The sequence below is a fragment of the Excalfactoria chinensis genome, chromosome 1, assembly GCF_039878825.1.
Source record: "Excalfactoria chinensis isolate bCotChi1 chromosome 1, bCotChi1.hap2, whole genome shotgun sequence".
Taxonomy (NCBI): domain Eukaryota; kingdom Metazoa; phylum Chordata; class Aves; order Galliformes; family Phasianidae; genus Excalfactoria; species Excalfactoria chinensis.
The window spans coordinates 100,423,108-100,442,307 of NC_092825.1; the positions used below are offsets into that span (position 1 = coordinate 100,423,108).

Consider the following 19,200-nt stretch of genomic DNA (forward strand, 5'->3'; position numbering starts at 1 on the left):
CAAATATCAAAGTTACTACACTTGTTTTCCAGAGCAGCAACAATGCCCTGATTAGAAACAAACTTTAGGCTTGTATACTGTTGAATTCCCCTCAATAAGGTTATTAATGTAGTAATGCGTGCACACGCGCGTAACCCAGTGATGGCAACGTGTATCGCTAAGCTGACAATAAGTCCTGCAAGATGACAACAGCTGAGATCTTCCAGGACTTGAGACAGCAGAATGCCAGTAGTGAAACTGTGAACAATACATAGAAAAAAAAAAGAAATGAGGCATTCTGTGTGAAAAACAGCTGAAACTGCTACTGTTTGAAACTGTGGAGCAACTTATTAGGTCATGTAAGGATCAACTTATTCTGGTTACTCTACACAGGGATTCCCTTGGGTGGGCCTGCTATTGATGAGCAGCAAAACTTTGCTGTTTCAAATAGCTTCTGTTTATGGGGCAGTTTATTACAGATATCAATACTACTCATTCATAAGTGCTGAGAAGAATGATGGGTATTAATAGCAATAACTTCTTTATGCATGAGAGGATTTCTCCCATCCTAAGGAGTGAAACTTTCAAAGCACTTTTGCACATGCTTTGCAACTCACCACACTGGATTACCGGATAAAGTCATAGAAACGCTGACATTTTCATACTCAGAGAGCTTTAAAAATAGAATTATTCATGCAGTAGGAAAAAAAAACACGAGTAAAGATATAACAGAACGGTAAAGTGCTGGTACTGTTATTAAGAAGCACATCAGCTTCTGACACAGAACAGTCAGTTTTTAACTGAAATATTTTGGACAATTTCATTTATTAGTAAATTCTCATATTTGCATTAAGATCATGCAAGTCCCTTAAAGCAGAAGGTTGGGAATTCTTTCTCTATGCACAAATGTATTAAGTTGATAAGGATGTGACCTGGAACGATATTCTTAATCAATTCTTACTTATCCAAACCAGTAGCGTTCAGAAGCCTGAAGTTCAGATTGCAGTGCAAAATCTTTGAAGAGTTGCATGTACAAATACCACAGTGTTACAAGAAGACAACAAAATATTTTAATTTAAATATGCCCCATACTATACAATCGTATAAAATACCAATTAAACATTCATTTAAACAGTTTTTTGCTTGGTTTTTGTTTTTGTTTTTCTAGAAAAAACAGGGCGCACAATATATTGTAGTAATGATAACAGAAGGTGACACACGCCAAGATATACAACCACCAGAAAAGACAGGCAGATTACTGTCTCACCATCTTTGCTTACAATAACCATCAGAAGGAGAACACTCTGCAGCCATCCCAAGTCTTCCATCCATGGTTTCCAGTGTCCACCTTTATTAGGCAGATATGAGGGTAATAAAGGGGGAAGATCATACTGGTATTTCTTTAACATTCTTTATTTTTATAATCGAGTATTAGCACTGCTTGGTTTGGATTGCCAGGAAGCAGAACAGAAACTAAGCGACTAATGCAAAACTAATGCTTTGACTGGTAATCATGGACAGGCAGAAAAGGGACCACACAGGCGTATTTCAACAGTTTCAAGATGTATGAAGTAAAACGCTGAAGTCCAGTAGCAATTTGAGAAACATGGAAAAACAAATCTTGAAAAGGCTTAGAGACAGCGGTGGCAAACTAACAGGATTTCTCTCCATTTTACTTATTTTAGGGTGTTAAAAAAGCAGTAGACTTATTTAGCTGATTGTTACATATTAATAAGGCAAATAACCTTAAGCACCTTAACTTGGAGAGAATGCCACTTAATTAGGACCAAGATAGACACCGACCGTCAGCGTTTGGTATGCCCCGTAAACTGAAACAAACAGAACAAGGTCATACCTGAATGACCTTTGAAATATTCCTGTTCTCTTTGGTCACAGGATATCAATCTCTGTTTTGCTTAGTATAATGACAGGCCTTCAATAGACCACCTTACACACTGCACCTCAGCTTGGAATGGCTTTGTTACACGACTTGCTTTGCTATTATTTTGTTTAAAAATCAAGGCGTGAGCCTGGATGTTTAAGTCTACGTTTGCTTCAAATGGCACTGAATTGATTTCTTTACATGAAATCCAGCTACAAAAGTCATCCTCAGATCAAGTGTGGCAAAAGTGAACCAACACGGAACCAAACAGCTTTGACTTCTAGAAACACATTGAAAAGCTCCAGACATTCCCCTTCTAAAAACATTCAGTGATATTTTCCCACAGAGAGCAGCTACTATCTCTTAAAAAATAAAAATAAAAATAGACTTGCATCAAAGCAAAGATTCCCATTAAAAAAAACAAATATGAAAATACACTTCTGCCATCTTTTGCCAAACTTGTATGTCATGAGCCACAGTTTTTAAACACTAAATATTAAAAAATAAAACAACCCCTAAAGCTTTTCCCACGTATACCCAGTACTTAAGTATGCATCATTCCTTGGCGTTAAGCATTTCTAACTACCGGCTTATTTTAGAAGCGGAGCTAAGAAAGTATATACTTATGGACATACAAAGCCAGTAGAAAAAGATATGAGTGTGCAGCTTGTAGAAACAGCTCACATCAGGAATGAATGAGGAAAAGGCACTCCATCTCTCTTTGCTGTTCTACACACTGCGTGCTATTTTTCAGTCCCTGTTATATCCCTGTTTCAGCAGCGCAGACCTGCCGACGGAATAACGTTGTTCTCATTCTCTCTCTGTTCTCATTCTTCTCACTGAAAACGTACACTGCTGTGAACACGCGACATGAGCTTGGTTTATACGTTTCAGAATACTTTTCTTTTGTCCAAATGAGGAGGTCAAAGTCACTGAAGAATTGTTATTGAAGACATAAATTATGTTAACTTAAATAATTCTAAATCAACTATTGCACTTCTTTTTTTCCCTACAGCTTTGCCTGACAAAAGTCCTACATAGGCAGTTAAAAGAGTCAGATCTTAAAAGCACAAGTAAGATAGCACCAAGGTAGGGTGCCAAATAAACTGTATGCCTGCTGAAAGATGAGTGCCCATACAAACAAATATAAATATATATGTATGTACACATCTAGTAGTAAATCCGGGATGCTGAGATAATAAATACTTGAAACAATTTCCCAGATCTCCAAAAGCGTGTGAGAAACTATAGAAAATAATGCAAAGTTACTTTAGAAGACCAAGAATACACATGCACAAAATCTATTATATGAAAAAGATTTACAATTCCAAATATTTTATCTTTAAAACCACCTCTGTTATCGCTATGTACACCACACAACGACTAGCCTATTAGTTTGAGGATTTATGAGAGATAGAACAAAGAAATCTTCCCCCAGTTGCCTTATAATGGAAAAGCCTACAGTACCCCCCCAAAAGGAACCCAAAGTTTGTCTTATTAGGACTCAAAATGTCATCTTCTGTCTATCACTTGTTCCCAGAGACCTGGGAACACACTCACCGTATCTATCAACCTGCAGCATTAAAAATAAGGATGAAAGTTCCTTAACTTTTTCAGAGCAAACTTACATTGGAATTTCTCCTACTACAGCTGCTGCTGTTACCACCAAACCTGTGACCTGCTGTTTCCACAGTAAATGTTTCCCTTCAATATGCCTACTTGTAACCCTTGAAAACCCATAGCAGTTCAGCTTAAATGGGAAGGAGTATAATCCGGTCTTCTTGTTTGAATAATTTTTGGTTTGGGTTTCTTTATTTCTTCTTCCACGTCGTTTTCCTGGTCGCTCTCACATACGTGGACAACAACACTAGGGGTAGTGTCAGTGGCAGCATGTAGCTCATACTTATCTCCTGGAAGGTAGAAAATTAACAAAGCTAGTTAAGAAGAATCCATTTTATAATCAGATATGAAAGACGTGACTAAAACCAAAAAGGACTTGTTCTTTAAATGTTAGCTGTCTACGTAATACATTGATGCCAGAGAGCATTAGATGGTGCTGACAGCTATATTGCTAACTGCCACATTTACCATCCAGAAGTGTTTAAATTCTGTTTTCAAAAGCAACAGCACTCAGCTGCATATATATATATATATGAGTATATATAAGAAAATATCTCTGTATAGGCATTCAAGAAAGCAATCTATATGAGCCGTCTCGAGATTAATTGGAGTGTTGCCTGTTTTGTGTTGTGGTTTTGCTTTTAGTTTTATTTTTTTACTGTAAAGCTTTAAAGCATACAAAGCATCTACTGTATCATGTAGACAGTTTTCCTCAATGCTGACAAAACCACAGAATTTTCCTTAGTCCCCAAAGCTTTAGCACTGAACGAGGCTGGATGCGCTTTCACCCACGTCTCACAGAGGTGCTTTGATGCTGTTCTGGCATAACTGGAGCAAGAGCTAGACAGCAGGCAATGTACAGGATGAGATATAATACAACCAGCGTGTAGGTACACTATGATATAAACTGGGTCGACTGCTGATTTGAAATCTGTTTTTGCCACAAGATAAATAATTGCATCTAAACAGATGTTACATAGTTTTAATCTTAACATTAGATCAGGGAAAGAGCAAACTACTTCTTTCCTCCATTTCTCTGATTGGCTACTCTTATTTTTTTTCTTCTTGTTACTTTAGACTCATTATCTCCCAGTGGGAAAAACAATTTTCTTTAAGACCACTTCAGAGATCAGTTGTTTGAGAGAGCTATAATATAATATAATATAAACTGCAGGCTATGGCATGCCAAGGCTCTAAAGTGGTCTCTGCTCTGTTTTCTGGAGGACTGCAGGAGGGGGAAGAGGCAAGAAGAGCGGTTCCATAGAGAAAAAGAGGTAGAGCCTTAGGGGGCTTAACATTCTCAATACATGTGAAAAACCTCACAGAGAAAGGGATTGCAGATCTGCCAGTGAGCTTACTGTAAGGCATCTTAATAACACAACTTGCAGGGGAAAAAACCAACCAGTTGTTTTAAAAGATTTAAATATTCCAAGATTTAAATATTTAAGACATATATATTTCTTCCTGGTATTGCCAAAACTTAAAAGGAAAGCAGCAAGCACCAAGCAAGCTCTGAACATTAATAAGAGCAGCAAGATGTAGTGTTATTTATTTATTCCAAGCGCTTCATCAAAAACAACTTTTATTCCAATGAGCACCATCTTATGGGATTTCTGTTTCAAAAACAGATTTCATGAGAACAAAATGTAGGATGTCAGAAGTACCCTTGAGTGATCGTTTCAAATAACTATATGCAGGCTCACATGCTTTGTTTATATGCTTCTGGATAACCAAATGATTTTTTGGCAGTATTTCACAGCTTTACTTCTGTGATATTTTTTCCTATAAAACATTCTTGCCATTATAATTCATATATTAATCAGAATGTTGTGCTTATTAAAGAATGGCAATAACCCACCCCAGTTTTTATTCCAGGATTAGCATAGATATCTATCTCTCCACAGGTTGCAAGGATATGAACTTCCACCGTTCAGAAAAATTCCCTTGTGGCCACATTATTTTCATTAGGAACTGTGGATTTCTCCTGCATGCAGTCAAGCTACTACACAAACAAGCTATGACTGCAAAGTTGATGCAAGAGGGTCTAGAAGTTCTTTCCCAGACCTGTCCCTTGGACAGGGAAAGGTAGAAAGGAAACATTTTTCTTCCCAGAGGAAAGCAATCTTAAAGCTTCCAATAGGTAAGTAAACCTCAAACCACCATGCTACTGAGAGCGGTATGTATAGGAGAGAAACTATCTCAGAATGCAAAGAGGTAATTCCAATGCAAAACTACACAGCCCTTAGCTGTTTTACTGTCCTCACCTGAGACAGAATTTGCAGAAGGTGTGCAACTACCCAGCTTCCTCTTTATTTTTAGGAAGTTGCTTCTTGAAAATTTGGATGAACAAGCTCATATATTGTTGAAGCAACATTCATGCTGTTTGTAAATCTCAAAACAACATATTGTTGAGGCCCGGACCCTTAAAACAATCCTGTGGAGTTAGTGTGTGTGTGTGTGTAAGAAGTTTATAGCTTCCTTTTTCAGATATTACCAATGTAATTGGTAGACAGTAATTCGTTTGGAAAAAAATCTAGTCATTCATTTTAAAATGCAAACGTTTGTGCTTCTAATGCTTCTTACCTGGCCCTAACTTGGAGATAGCATATAAAAGGTCATAGTTAATCACAGGGGTAGCATCTTCTACTTGCTTCCAACCAACAGGTGGAGAGGCGGGAGGTGAAATCAAAAACTGCTTGTCTGGATTGGGTGGTGCCAAATGCGAGCTTCCAATGTGTAAAGTCTGAAAAAATATAAATAATAGCATTAAAAGACCAAAGCTATTCCACTGTTATCAATGAACTCATTATTAGTGAGGAATTTTACGGTTTGGATAGATGTTATGCTGTAACAGGCACTCAAGGTGGCAGCACGTAACAATAGTATTGAAAAGAGCTATATGAAGGACCCAGTATACAAAGTACAGACAAGTCATCACATCCATTTACTTTGATGGAACATGCAATGAAGTGTGCACATCTGCGTCTTCTCATTATGAAGTTTTACAAAACTTTCATCAGAAAGTATCTGCCCTTAAAATACTGAAGTAGAAGGAAGCTGGATATGGGCTTTACGGCAAATGGTGTTGAAACTTATTACCACAAGTGAGAGTGGTGAGAATTCTAGAAGGTATATAAATAAACTGGCTCCTTCAGGACTGTCCCTAGGGACATCTGAAACAGACACACATAGGTTAATTTTCCCATTAAATTTATGGAGGAAAATACATAGCAGCTACCAAAAAGAACCCAGATTAGCACATCTTAAGCAGCAGATGCTAGCCAGTCAGAAAGCTGCACTGAAGGCAATCTTGAAGTACAAGCAATCTGCAGTAGTGAGAGCCAGATCAACAGGTAGGAGTCCTTAACATGTGCTTCTACACTTTGGATTCCCTTACATACTATTTGAGCATTTTATTATGTCTGTACTGCTGCCAAATACACTTGGCTTCCCCCACCCAATGGAGTTCTATCTTTAACTATGTTGATTACTATCATCTACTCTCTTTCCCCAAGGGCAACAAGGCAACAAAGAAAGAGAGATAAGTGCAGAGTATGCTACAGGTAGCTTTGGAACAATTGAATCAAACCAAAAATTAAGTGTTCATTAACATGACTGGAGACCTGTGGAAGCTTACCACTATTTGGCCATGCTTTAATACACTGCAAGGATAATCACAAAATGACATACCTGAGCAAAATACAGTTTTATTTCCTTTCCAAGGAACTCTGTCTTGTGCAACTGGACTCTTGCATCTGCCGCAGATAAAGGGTTACTGAAATTTATTCGTACTCTTTTGAAGCTCTTAAAATACTGAAAGGTGATATCTCTGTCATATGTCCTAAACAGCGATTCAAATTTGGCCTGAAAAGAAAGGACCAAGAAGAGTCAATATGCAACACTGTGCATTCCTCTGAAGAAACACAGACACGAATTACAATTGCTAGAAGGAACACACCAGTACTCCCGAAGATTAGAGTCATTGTTACACCTTAGGTATCTTTATCTTATTATCTATTTATTTTTAATTTTTCTAGTTCTTCTTTTTATAATAGCTTTCCCCTTCCTTATTAAGAAAGAGCTTATTATCAATAAACACCTTATTTAGCAGCATAATAGAAACAGTAGTATTGTTAAGGTATTGAAGAGAAAATGCTTGCCTTACAAAATTAATATCGAAAGGCCTTGAAAAAAGTCTGTCAAGCATGTCTTTGTCTAAGTGTGCAATTCTCAAGGAAACCTATACAAGACTTAACAGGAAAAAAAAAAAAAAAAAAAAAAAAGGAAAAAAAAATCCTATTTGCACACTAAATGTAATTTTCTTCAGTGACTCAGCAGACATAATAAAGGTCATGAACATCGCTTCTTATAACAGCCGCTGCTTTCATTTAGAAAAATGAACGTTAAGAAAATATATTATTACTGAATACAGATTTAATAGCATCTTCTATTTCTGGAGCTCAATCCTAAAAAGGCTCCTACTTCGTCTTCTAAAAAGACCTAAGCACTAACCACAGAGCTCCTGAAGGGCCTCTGACACATTTTGACTTCTGACTGCATTGTAGGTACAGGAGTTAAACCAAAATCTCATACCTCTACAGAACTGCAGCTGACAGGACTTCGGTATCCTAACTGCATGAAAAGGCTAAAGATGACCAATAGCTGGTCATGTCCTTGTTGCATTGGATGTGTGTGCTCCTCGGGCACCTATGCAAACTTGATTTAGATTATTTTTACTATTTATATATAGAATTTATTTATTTGAGGATGCCAAATCAAAGGAAGAAGCGTAGGATGTTTTGAAGTTGGCATACTATTGCCATTGCACATTAGGACACAACCAGTTACAGCGATGGAGATGGATTGAGCAAGCTGGTATTTCTGGTATTTTCTCTTCATAAAAGCTTGCTGTAAGTTGAATATGAAGCTAAAATATGCAAATATACACAACTGCACTACCTTATTATTATTATTTTACTGTTTCATTTTGAATTAGTAGGAAAAGCAGCAGATTACATAAGGGGGCAGTGATTGCTTTGAGATTTTTTTTCATTTTCCTTTCCAAAGAGTTCTGTTCCACAAACTCATCACAGCTATATACATAACCACTACATTCCAAAGATATATTACACTAGAGCTGTCCTACTTCTTGTTGAGCCATATTTAAGATCCTTCAATATGAGATCTGATTACAGGACCCTTTGTAGGGAAACTTTCTATGCATTAGCTTCTTGTACTGGAAAGACAGCTAGATGGAACTATGAAAACTAGCTCTGCATTTCTAAAGCCTTACTCATGAGTTGAAAGAAAAAGAAAAAACAAGTTAGCAAAAACCCAACGTCAGAGCTCACATTCAGTGCTTAAACTCAGAGAGAACCTGCAAGAGTTGTGCAAAATCTTGTTTTTTAAAGCGTGGGGATTCAATAGGTCATAAATATCACGCAAGCAGCAGGACATTGAACAAAATGTTACTTTTGTCCTTGAGGTATCTTAGTCAACAATTCACTGTATCAGGACTGTATTACTCATGTTATATTCATTCTAATCAGTGAAATACAGATCCAAGATAAGTTCTTAACAGTACTAACGTGATTAACATACACAATGCCAAACAGAAAAGAACACATGAGAAAGCGTGAAATGTACTGTAAGTTACAAGACCCTTACTCCCAAGATCGTAAAACAAGCATTGCTGAAAGCACATGAAAGTGAAGAATACACTATGCAGACAAGAAGTGTCTGCAGTTAAACTTCTGATCTTTTTCAAAACCACATAGCTTAAGATCTAATAATTTCCAGAGAGAGATTCATTCGTATCAAAGCATACCATAGCACCAACGCGATGTTTTCTTGTAAGTAAAAAAAGCTCTCAAGGTAAGCTGTGTTCTAACTAGTTACAAAAACAGCACCTACAGACTTGAGCACTCTGGTAGTCCATATAAATAAAGCAAAAGAGAAAGCATACCCTTGTCTCAGCTTGATTGAAGACATCGCTATCTGCCACGCAGGCAATCAGGGAACTAAAGCTGTAGTTAAAATTTCTAAAATGCATTTTGCGCTTTGCTGAAGCGATACCTGCTGTTCAGCACAAACCAATTACTTTTAAGAGAGCTGCTGGTTCTGCAGGCAGCGTTTATAAGGGAAACAAGTCCAGCCCCTCCGAAGAGGGAAAAAAAAAAAAAAAAGCAAAGGTTTCAGAGCATCCTGTATGTGACAGTGAATTCCTGAACAAAGTCCTGCATGCTTTGAGGCAGTCAGGAACAAAATGTAAGCTTCTACTGGAAAGAAGTGACGTCAGCACATTAGTCAGCTTCCCTATGCTAATTACCAGCGCTCGGGAGGATGGAAAAAGCAGCTGAGGTTTGCACAGCAGCTGCTTTATCAAGCCTCTTGCAGCATAGTTTCCACTGGTAGTAATTCCATTCAGCACTCAGACAACATGCTCTTCATTGGAATGGGACAACCCATCTTAAGATGGAAAATGTTACTGCTAAAGGACCAAAGTCTAGAGTAATAAGCTGTAATTAGCCAGGAGGAAAATTTCAAGACTTCGGAATGGAAAACAAATCCCTCAGGTCAGTAGCTTTTAGTAAATTTTGGAAAAAAAACACAGGCTGAAACTTAGAGATTAGGAGGGGCTCATTTGGGAAAATACTTTTTCCCTTTACAATGAGAATTCATTTTGAAGCTTTAGCCTGTGCAACTGGCTGGATTAGTTTCCATTCCCACTTTAATAACAACTCAGTCTGAGCCCCATAAAATGATTTCTTTTAAACTAAAAGCTTCATCAGAAACCTACTGACAGGGCTTTAAAAGACAACCTGAGCTACATCATGGCAGTAATGAGCTATGAAACTAAAGTTCCTGAACATTTAATGGTTTATGAATTTGTATCCTGGCTTCAGAATGTTTCACAAGAAGTAGCAAGAACAACCTATATATATATATATATACACACACATAAAAAAATCATTATAATTTTGAACTACTTCATTACATTTAAACTGAAGCTTTTACAAACCGTTTGGAACCTTCCCATGTAGATTTAGGTCAACATTTGTAATGAAGTCAAATTTGAAGTGCATTTAGTTCATTTGACTAGAAAATGAGGTTATCACAGAATCATATATTTTCATGAAATACTTGCAAACAATAAGCAGTTGTTAATTTTAGACCTTATTTCATACATATTTAATAATGCATAATTATTCACACAAATAGCCTTCTTGACATCCTCAAGCTTTACTTACTTGCTTGAAGCTAAAGATGGTTACTGTGTCACAGGCCAAAATCCCAGCTTAGCAGTCAAATTATCTGCTACTGTATATAAGCTGGCATATAAGATACCTTTGTGTGAAAGGTAGTGGGCTTCCTTAGAAATCTGTAGTTTAAAACAAGCTCAGCTCCAGAAAGAGGAGTTCAGAAGAACAATGCAACATCTAGCATAGATGCCATCAGTGAGATTAAACTCAAATCCTAGAAGAAAGTAATAGACAACAAGGATCCTGAGCTCCTAACATACAGGCTGCCTGACAGACAGAAAGAGGAAAAGAATAAACATCTCTTTCTCAAAGGTCACTATAAGATGGGGTGCAGTATCTAACCTGCAACCCAACCATTCTGAGATTTGGACATGGCACACATACAGTGAAAACTGGTTTGAGTTCCCAAAATCACCACACCTGTACCCAGAAATGCAGATACGTTAAGATTCATAAGGAGCCATCATACCAAGATGTAAACTACCTGAGGTAACACAGAAAATCATGCAGAGTATTTCTTGAATCCTGCCCTTGCTCTGGAATTAGGTCATCAACTGTCCTAAAGACTTCGCAAGAGGAAGCACCAAGCATGACTCCGTAGACCAGTGGTCTAGATGCTCAACTGGAAAAGATGGCCATGAATCATTTGGGCATACAAGAAAACCAAAAATAGGTTTTCCACATCCTGAGGTGAATGTCGTTGCTACTGATAAATAAATAAAAAAGGTCCCTGTGTAACCTGATGTGGAGTCAGAGTCATTTGGCATACTCTGAGGCTACCTAGGTGCGTGTATTTTGTGGGTGATAGGTAGAAAGGATGCTGCTTTGGAAGAGCCTCGTTGGACCAACATAGGAGTTTTAAAGCTGCTCAACAGAAGGAAGCCTCCAGGAAGCTCACTGCAGACCTTTATAGCAAAGTGTGTAAAAGCCTCCTAGCAGTTCAGTGGTTGAAGTTCTGAAGAAGTCCTATCATGGACTCAACTTCAAGTAGGACAGGTAGATTCTAGGCATGTACACCTCTTTGTAATTCCAGACTTATATTTGAGTCCAAATCTCATGAAGAATTAAAAAGAAAAAAGAAAACCCCACAAGCAAACAGATTGCTAAACCCAAGATCATCTACATGATACTGAGGGTAAGGCACAAGTCTTCCTACAGCCATTTTTTCACATCTAACCTCATAATTTAAAATAGGGCTAGCATACTAAGTTGTGAGCCTACTAAAAGCCAAGAGTCCAAGTTACAAAACCACCATTACAAAACCCTGACAGTGTTGCAATGTTTCTTCTGTGTTGCTCACGTTCTTTAACATTTGCTAAACCCACATACTAATAAATTACCTGGAACAAGAACACTGCAAGACTGTCAGCGCATGGGGATTTATAATTCTGATGCTATCTGGGTAGTATTTTTTTCCCCTCCCTCATCTTCAGAGAGCTTGCTGCTTTGTGTTCTCTGAGACTCCCTACTGACCTCATGACTATGATACAGAAAAGAGAACACGGGTAAGATCACCTGCTTAAAGATATACACCTTCATCCAAGTAACAAATGAAATATTTGATATTTCACTGGTGCTACAGAATGCTGCTGTACTCAACGATGAGAAATGAAATAAATAAGATTAAGGTGAAGTGACAAGCACAGTTGGCATCACAGTTCACCTTTCCATTGAAGAGTATGGATTTTGGAGCTTAATCCTTCAAATTTGAGCTCTGTCTCTACAAACTGCAGAGGAGAAACTCACTAAAATATTCCTTAACCTCAATAGGTCCTGACAGATGCTCCATTACTAGCACTTTCCAGGCAGAGAAATTTGACAGCTCGTTTTTGGGTTTGTTTTCTGAGGGAAAGGAAAAACAATGATTGAATGTCATAATTAGTTCTATAATTTAATCTCCACTTGCAATAAAATAGGTAAGGCATGAAAGAGAAGGAAATGAGACCAAAGAAGTAGAAAAAAGGCAAGTCACAAAAATGACTGGTTGCTGCTGATATGTACATCAAAGCCAACAACCCAAGAAAGAAAATCAAAAGAAATATGTTGGTAACTGTGTAAGTGAACAAAACAATCACCTTACAGACTATAAATCAGAATGCAGACCACGCTTTTCCCTCATCACTGGCATACTTCTTCAATTACCCTTGACGGTTGCTCCTTTTGGAGTCCCTGTACTCCCACTATATATACTTGCTGATCCTCTGCTATCAACATACAGTTTCTATTCCTGTCTTCACGTTAATTATCTTGCCTTCACCTTTATTTAGGGCAGGGATAAACATCCTACAGTTACCTGGAATGAATAATCATACTTACTTGTTTCATCTTCCTAGTAGTTGGGAAAGGAGAAAGAGGAGCAGACAGTAAACAATAAACAACTTCCTACACAGAAAAGTCAAGGGTCAGAAGTTGTTCCAGAGACCTCACCTATATTGCTATGCCAAGTTACAAATAGGAAAGCTGCATATCTGTGTACAACAAAATGTGAAAAGCTGATAAACATTCCTTTCTAGAACTTAGCAGTAATCTAAAGCTTGAACATGAATTCAGGTAAAAAGGAAAGATCTCCAGATATTAGACCCACTGAAACAATTGTTGAGGATGCGTCCTCAACAGTGGATTTTTTCAGCTCCCTCTAAGCGTGCTCTTCAAACTAACAGAGCAGGGAGGAAATGGTAGCACTCTCCATGGTCAGGAAACCTTCATTTCCCTGCTCCTAGAACTTGAGAAATAGGTTGTTTTTCTGGGGAAGCTTTGTGTTGTTCACTTTATCTTTTGTTATGGTTTTGTTTGGAAAATTACTGTGGCTTCTCTTGCTCATCAAGTGTCAGCTGGCCCACCCAAAAAGCCAGGAGTGAGGGCAGTGAGTTAAGTCACTTGCCTTATGACATCTGTACCATCCTTAGTCTCATTATGCTAACCAAAAATAACAGCAAAAAAAACCAACAAAAAAAGATATCTACCAACCCCACTTCCCACTAAAAAAAAATTCTCCACACATGAAGACCAAAAGGAAAAGTGCATGTGATTTCTTTTTGCAAATACAACAGTATTTGTTATCAAGTAAAAACAACTGACAGATCAATCATGCTTGTCTATATTCCTCCCCAAAATCCTTACTCAAGGCTGAACACTGGAGTCTGACAACTGTAATGTCTAATTCAGAACACCAAATGGCCGCACACCTACTTATGCAATCAGGCACTAACCCAGTCCTTAACACAGCTGAACAAGGCAAATCCAGATCAGAAACAAATGGAATATATAAGAAAGACATGGAAAAGGACTACAATACAACTAATTACGGGCAGTTTCTTCTGCTTTGTGATTAAGAAAAACCTGAAGTTTTCCCCACAAAGCCGTACACGTTGTTCTACTCATTTGTGACATTATCAGAAAGGTATTACAAGCAAGTAAGTATATACATTGAGTTGTGCATTAGTAGAGAAATGCTCAAAAACCTTGAAATAATCAGTATTATAAGCTGCAAAAAGTATTTGCAAATATATTTACAGAAAAGAAATCACAGAGAGCAAAGCAATGCAAGTACACAGACTGGTTTTCCAACTTGCACGGAGCTATGTGAAGTGCTTTAAGTCAAGGTAACACCCACTCAGTGACAAAATGGAAAAAGAGGCATGAAGCATGGAGCTAAGACTCATCATCAACTCCTCTCATTAACTTTGTTTATAATGTGGAACAGCAAACACATGACCCTTCACTATTTCATATGTGAATAAGCATTTTAGTCACAATTTCCAGGCATAAGAGAAGAGACAAAAAGTTGTGCAGCTTCAAGATTTAAGCATCCATTATGGCATCTATATCATACTGTATAGTACAGAACATAAGGGAAAAACCCCTTTGTCTTCGGTACAAGTTATGTCAAGCTCCATACGGGAAAGCCTTGAAAAAAAAGTATTAAATGGCTACAGAACTCTGAACTGCTGCACAGTATTTTCAGACAGAAAAAAAAAAACAAAAAAAAACAACTTCTCAGAAATAATGCTTGAATACTTGTCACAGAACACTAATCCAGCACAAGTATCGGTACCACATTTGGCATGTCAGAGTAGATTCTTATTGCAGTTAGACAAGGCTAAAAGCCACTTGTCTGGGTGTAACATCACCTCTGCTTTTGACTTAGCTGTTCTGGGAAAAGCTTTTCTTCTTCTAAATGGAAGAGACAACAGAAGAGTGAGCGACCATGTTTAAAGATGTTAAGTTTCAGTACTTGAAGGGAGCTTATAAGCAGAAGGGAGACCAAATTTTTGTATGGATTGTAACTAATAGGAAAAGCGGGATAAGCTTTGAACTAAAGGAGGCGAAATTTAGGTTGGCTGTTGAAAGAAATCCTTTCCGCAGAGGGCAGTGAGGCGCTGGCACAGCTGCCCAGAAAAGCTGTGGTGCCCCATCCCTGGAGGAGGCACTCAAGGCCAGGTTGGATGGGGCCCTGGGCAGCCTGCCCAGGTGGGGGGCAGTCTCCAAACAGGAGAAAGTTTGGTTTCAAACTATTAAAACCAACCTTCATAAAGATAAGCTGTTGCTTAAAAATGAATGAAAATGTCTGGAAAAGACTGTTCAATTCAGCTCATGTTTGGAGAAAAGGAGATGCAAGAAAAAAAAAAAATCAAATAGAAGTTAAAAACCACTATGAATCTTTAACCAAGACAAATGGCAATATGAGTATTCTCACAGTCAGATACAGTTGGATTGCTGATTTATTTATATTTAAGTAGAAATGGGGAAGAAAAGCTAACAGGGACAATACAATCTAACTCATGGAATCAGTGCACGTGTCACACAAGACGAAGCCAACTATGGAAAGGGAAGGGCAGGAAATCCTTAAACAACTCATCTGTTTTTCCTTAAACTTCTTAAGGACTTCTATAAATATAGGTTATCTATATAAATCTTTTCCTCAGAGCAGAAACTGGAGAGAGAGAAAAAAAAAAAAAAAAAAAAAAAAAAAGCAGGAAAAAGGAAATAAAATATAGAAATAAATATATAGAAATAGAATAGAAATAAAAAATTATATATATATATATAAAATATAGATGATTTTTAGAGAATTTCAACTGAAAAAGAACATGAACTTTTAAAACAAAATGTATTATTAAATCAAGTTTGCATACTATAGAAAAAGTATCTGTAAACTATTTACAGCAGTAGGAAGTTACTATGAAAAAAGCCCTCCCTTCTCCCATCATAAAGTGCTATCTCATAAGCACTGGGCAACTATGAAGTAAAGGAAGCCACAATAACTGGGAAAAGTTACCAATAGACTGACTCAAGGTTATTTATTTGAATACTAGTGTGAGAATAAATAATAATCTAGAAAGTAATTAACAGATAGGTGGATTTGCAAGATGAAACAATTTGAGAAAGTAGGAGACAGACAAGTTATATGAATCAGCTACTAAAACAAAAATGGCCTCTCAATTATTTCGAGTGAGGGGGCACCTTCTGAAGATGAACACTTTGCTTTGTAAAGAGCAAACAGCTGTAAAGTTATTTATAAGTTAGATTCAGTAGAGGGAGAAGTCCAGGGGACAGGGCACATGCTTACTGTTGGATTCACACATTCTTTACACATCACACATACTCTAACAGTTACCACAGCTGGAGTGCTGCAACACTGCCTCTGCACGTTGCTCATGCAATACAGTGAGCTGAGGGGCATTAAGGAAACTTTGGTACTGGCCTTATACACTGGTATCTAAAAAAATTTAAATACCAAAGGCTGTCTTTTAAATAGTTGTTGGTTTTGTTTTTTTCCCCATGAGTAATGCATTCATGAGAATAAAATCTTCCTATCAGCTCTTCATTCTTTATAATACCATTTCAGGAGAAAAAAATATATGTGTCTGGCTCTCTAGTTTTATGACACACACTGATCATCACACGTGTACTCGTGGCCAAGAAGGCCAATGATATCCTGGAATGCATTAAAAAGAGAGTGGCCAGTAGGTTGAGGGAGGTGATAGCTCTGGTGAGGCCACTTCTGGAATTCTGTGTCCAGTTCTGGGCTCCCCATCTTGAACAGAAATACAGGGATCTCCTAGAGAGAGTCCAGTGGAAGGCCTCAAAGACGATGAGGGCCTGGAACATTTTCCTTACGAGGGAAGGCTGAGAGAGCTGGGACTGTTCAGCACGAAGAAGAGAAGGATGAGAGGGCATCTTACAAACACTCACACATACCTAGAGGATGGGAATCAAGCAGATGGAGGCAGGCCTTCTTTGACAGTGCCCAGCAACAGTACAAGGGGCAGTGGGCACAAACTAGAATGTAGTAAGTTCCATTTAAACATGAGGAAAAACTTTACTCTGAGGGTGGCAGAGCACTGGAACAGGCTGCCCCAGAGAGGTGGTGGAATCTCCTTCTCTGGAGATATTCAAAACCTACCTGGATGCTTTCCTGTGCAACCTGCTGTAGGGAACCTGCTTTAGCAGGGGTTGGACTCAATGGTCTCCAGAGGTCCCTTCTTACACCATGACTCTGTGATAACAAGGACAGTAACACCACCATATAAACTGAAAATATTCTAAAACAAACCAAAGATTCTAAGATACTTTTATCTCACATTGTGTGTTCAATATAACAGAGATGAACATAAAAGACAATTTTGAGAAGAAAAAAAGGCAAAAAAATGGATATGTTATTTTTATTTGTATCATCATCCACTTATCCATTCTCCCTACTCAACATCGAAAGTTACCATGAGACACTGGAACAGGTTGCCTAGTGAGGTTGTGAATGCCCCCTCCTTGGAAGCATTCAAGGCCAGGCTGGATGGTGCTGTAAGCAACCTGGACATTGTTCCTGCCTATATCAGGGGGTTGGAACTAGGTGATCTTAAAGGTCCCTTCCAACTCAAACCATTCTATGTTTCTATGATTATAAAGCATGAATCATCATTGCATATTAAAGATCCACATAAATCAGTTTAAGAAGCCTAACTACTTTTTTGAGCAATCTAAGCTAAATCTAGTTTTCAAATCTGTTCTGGCACAGCCAGATAGTGTTTTGAAGGTTTCTGAATCTATGCACGATGATCTCTATGATTACTATTTCCCATCAACATGTTAGACTGAGTTCCAAAGTTATTTAACGCAAGAAAACTCTGAACTCTGAAGCCAGCTATCTTTTCTACTGATGACTTTGGAAGTTGCTAGTAGCACGCTAATCTTTGTTTCAGCAGGACTTAAACCATTAACCTTACTCCTCAATTTCAGAATGCAATAAAATGTGACATAACCTACAACTTACTAAGTGAAAATTTCAAAACAAGTGATATCTGGTAGGGGAAAGGAAAACACAGTTGTTCCAATCTGATTAAACTCAAACAGAACTGAAATTTTTGAGCTGTAAGAAAAAGAAAGGCAGCCTGGACCATTGCTGCAAGAAGATTTTTGTTTACTTTCCCACTCTGCTGCACAGCGAGATGCTACCTTTACTCAATCTGTGGTGTTTCTTAGCACTATTTTTGTGGGCATTTGAGAATTTGGGTATAGTCTTACATCCAGAGATAATATACCAATCTCATTATATGTACTCCCCCTCATGGATAGAGCACAGCTGACTCAAAATCTTCAAGAGCTATTATTATTCTTCAATGCCATTTGCTGAAGTAGCATACTGGCTTGCCTGTGGTCTCATTACTTTATAGAGTGCTTTTGTTTGGTATCTCCTCAGGAGACACCAAAGCCAGTAACAAAGTTTTGTTTAATCAATAATTCTTTAAAGCTACCACTATTTCTTTTCCCTTTACTTAAAATTTCTTAGCTTTCCAATACATGTGAATTGCAGTCTTCACTGGCTTCAGAAACTGCCAGGTAGCCTACTGCTTTTCTTGATCTTAATTCAATAACTTCTTACATAATAGAAGGGAAAAAACCTGGCAGGAGGTTACCTGCATCTATTTCTATTGTTTCAAAAGGAAAATAAAGAAGAAAACCTGCTCAAATTAGTTCAAACAGATGCTTGCAATTCCATTAAGAAGACTGAAACAACAGATTATGCCCTGAAGACGTATGTCCATCACGTACAGCAGTGGTGTACCAAGGATCCTGTCCTTTCAGCAGAAGGCATCCAAGATTTTGACCACAAGTGTGCATCACCTATGGATGTCAGTGAGGTTTCTACAAAGCCAAGTGCTGAATTCAGCCATTTGTCTGCACACAGAACGTATGCACATTACAACTGTAATAAAAAAATTGTATTAAAAAAAATAAAAGTGCAAATAAACCACTGATTATTTCTTTTAGTTACAGATTCCAAAAGCATTGCCAAGAAGAAAAAGTGCTTTTTTTTTAATTGAACAGACGTTTATATATATACATTTAATAGGAGCTTAAAATGCACTAATTGTCATTCTTACATTGCATAGTCTGCTATGTTCAAACAGAATATAAAGAGCTGTGCTCTATCACAGAAGGGCTATTTACAGATCAAAC

At 37.7% G+C, this 19,200-nt stretch overlaps 1 protein-coding gene across 2 annotated transcripts in view; it reads right to left on the bottom strand.

Annotated features, from left to right (window-relative positions):
- Positions 1–639: 639 nt before the first annotated feature.
- Positions 640–19,200, bottom strand: part of RCAN1 (regulator of calcineurin 1) — a 40,146-nt gene continuing 21,585 nt past the window's right edge. The window contains exons 1-4 of one of the 2 annotated variants that reach the window (XM_072354659.1): positions 9,447–9,750; positions 7,172–7,345; positions 6,065–6,224; positions 792–3,771 (exon numbers count right to left, since the gene is read on the bottom strand). In XM_072354659.1, coding sequence (XP_072210760.1) covers positions 3,608–3,771; positions 6,065–6,224; positions 7,172–7,345; positions 9,447–9,533 — 585 coding nt within the window. In that variant the 5' untranslated portion in view covers positions 9,534–9,750 and the 3' untranslated portion in view covers positions 792–3,607. Of the gene's footprint in view, positions 3,772–6,064; positions 6,225–7,171; positions 7,346–9,446; positions 9,751–19,200 lie in introns of those variants that run through there. The other variant, XM_072354651.1, reaches the window with a different exon arrangement.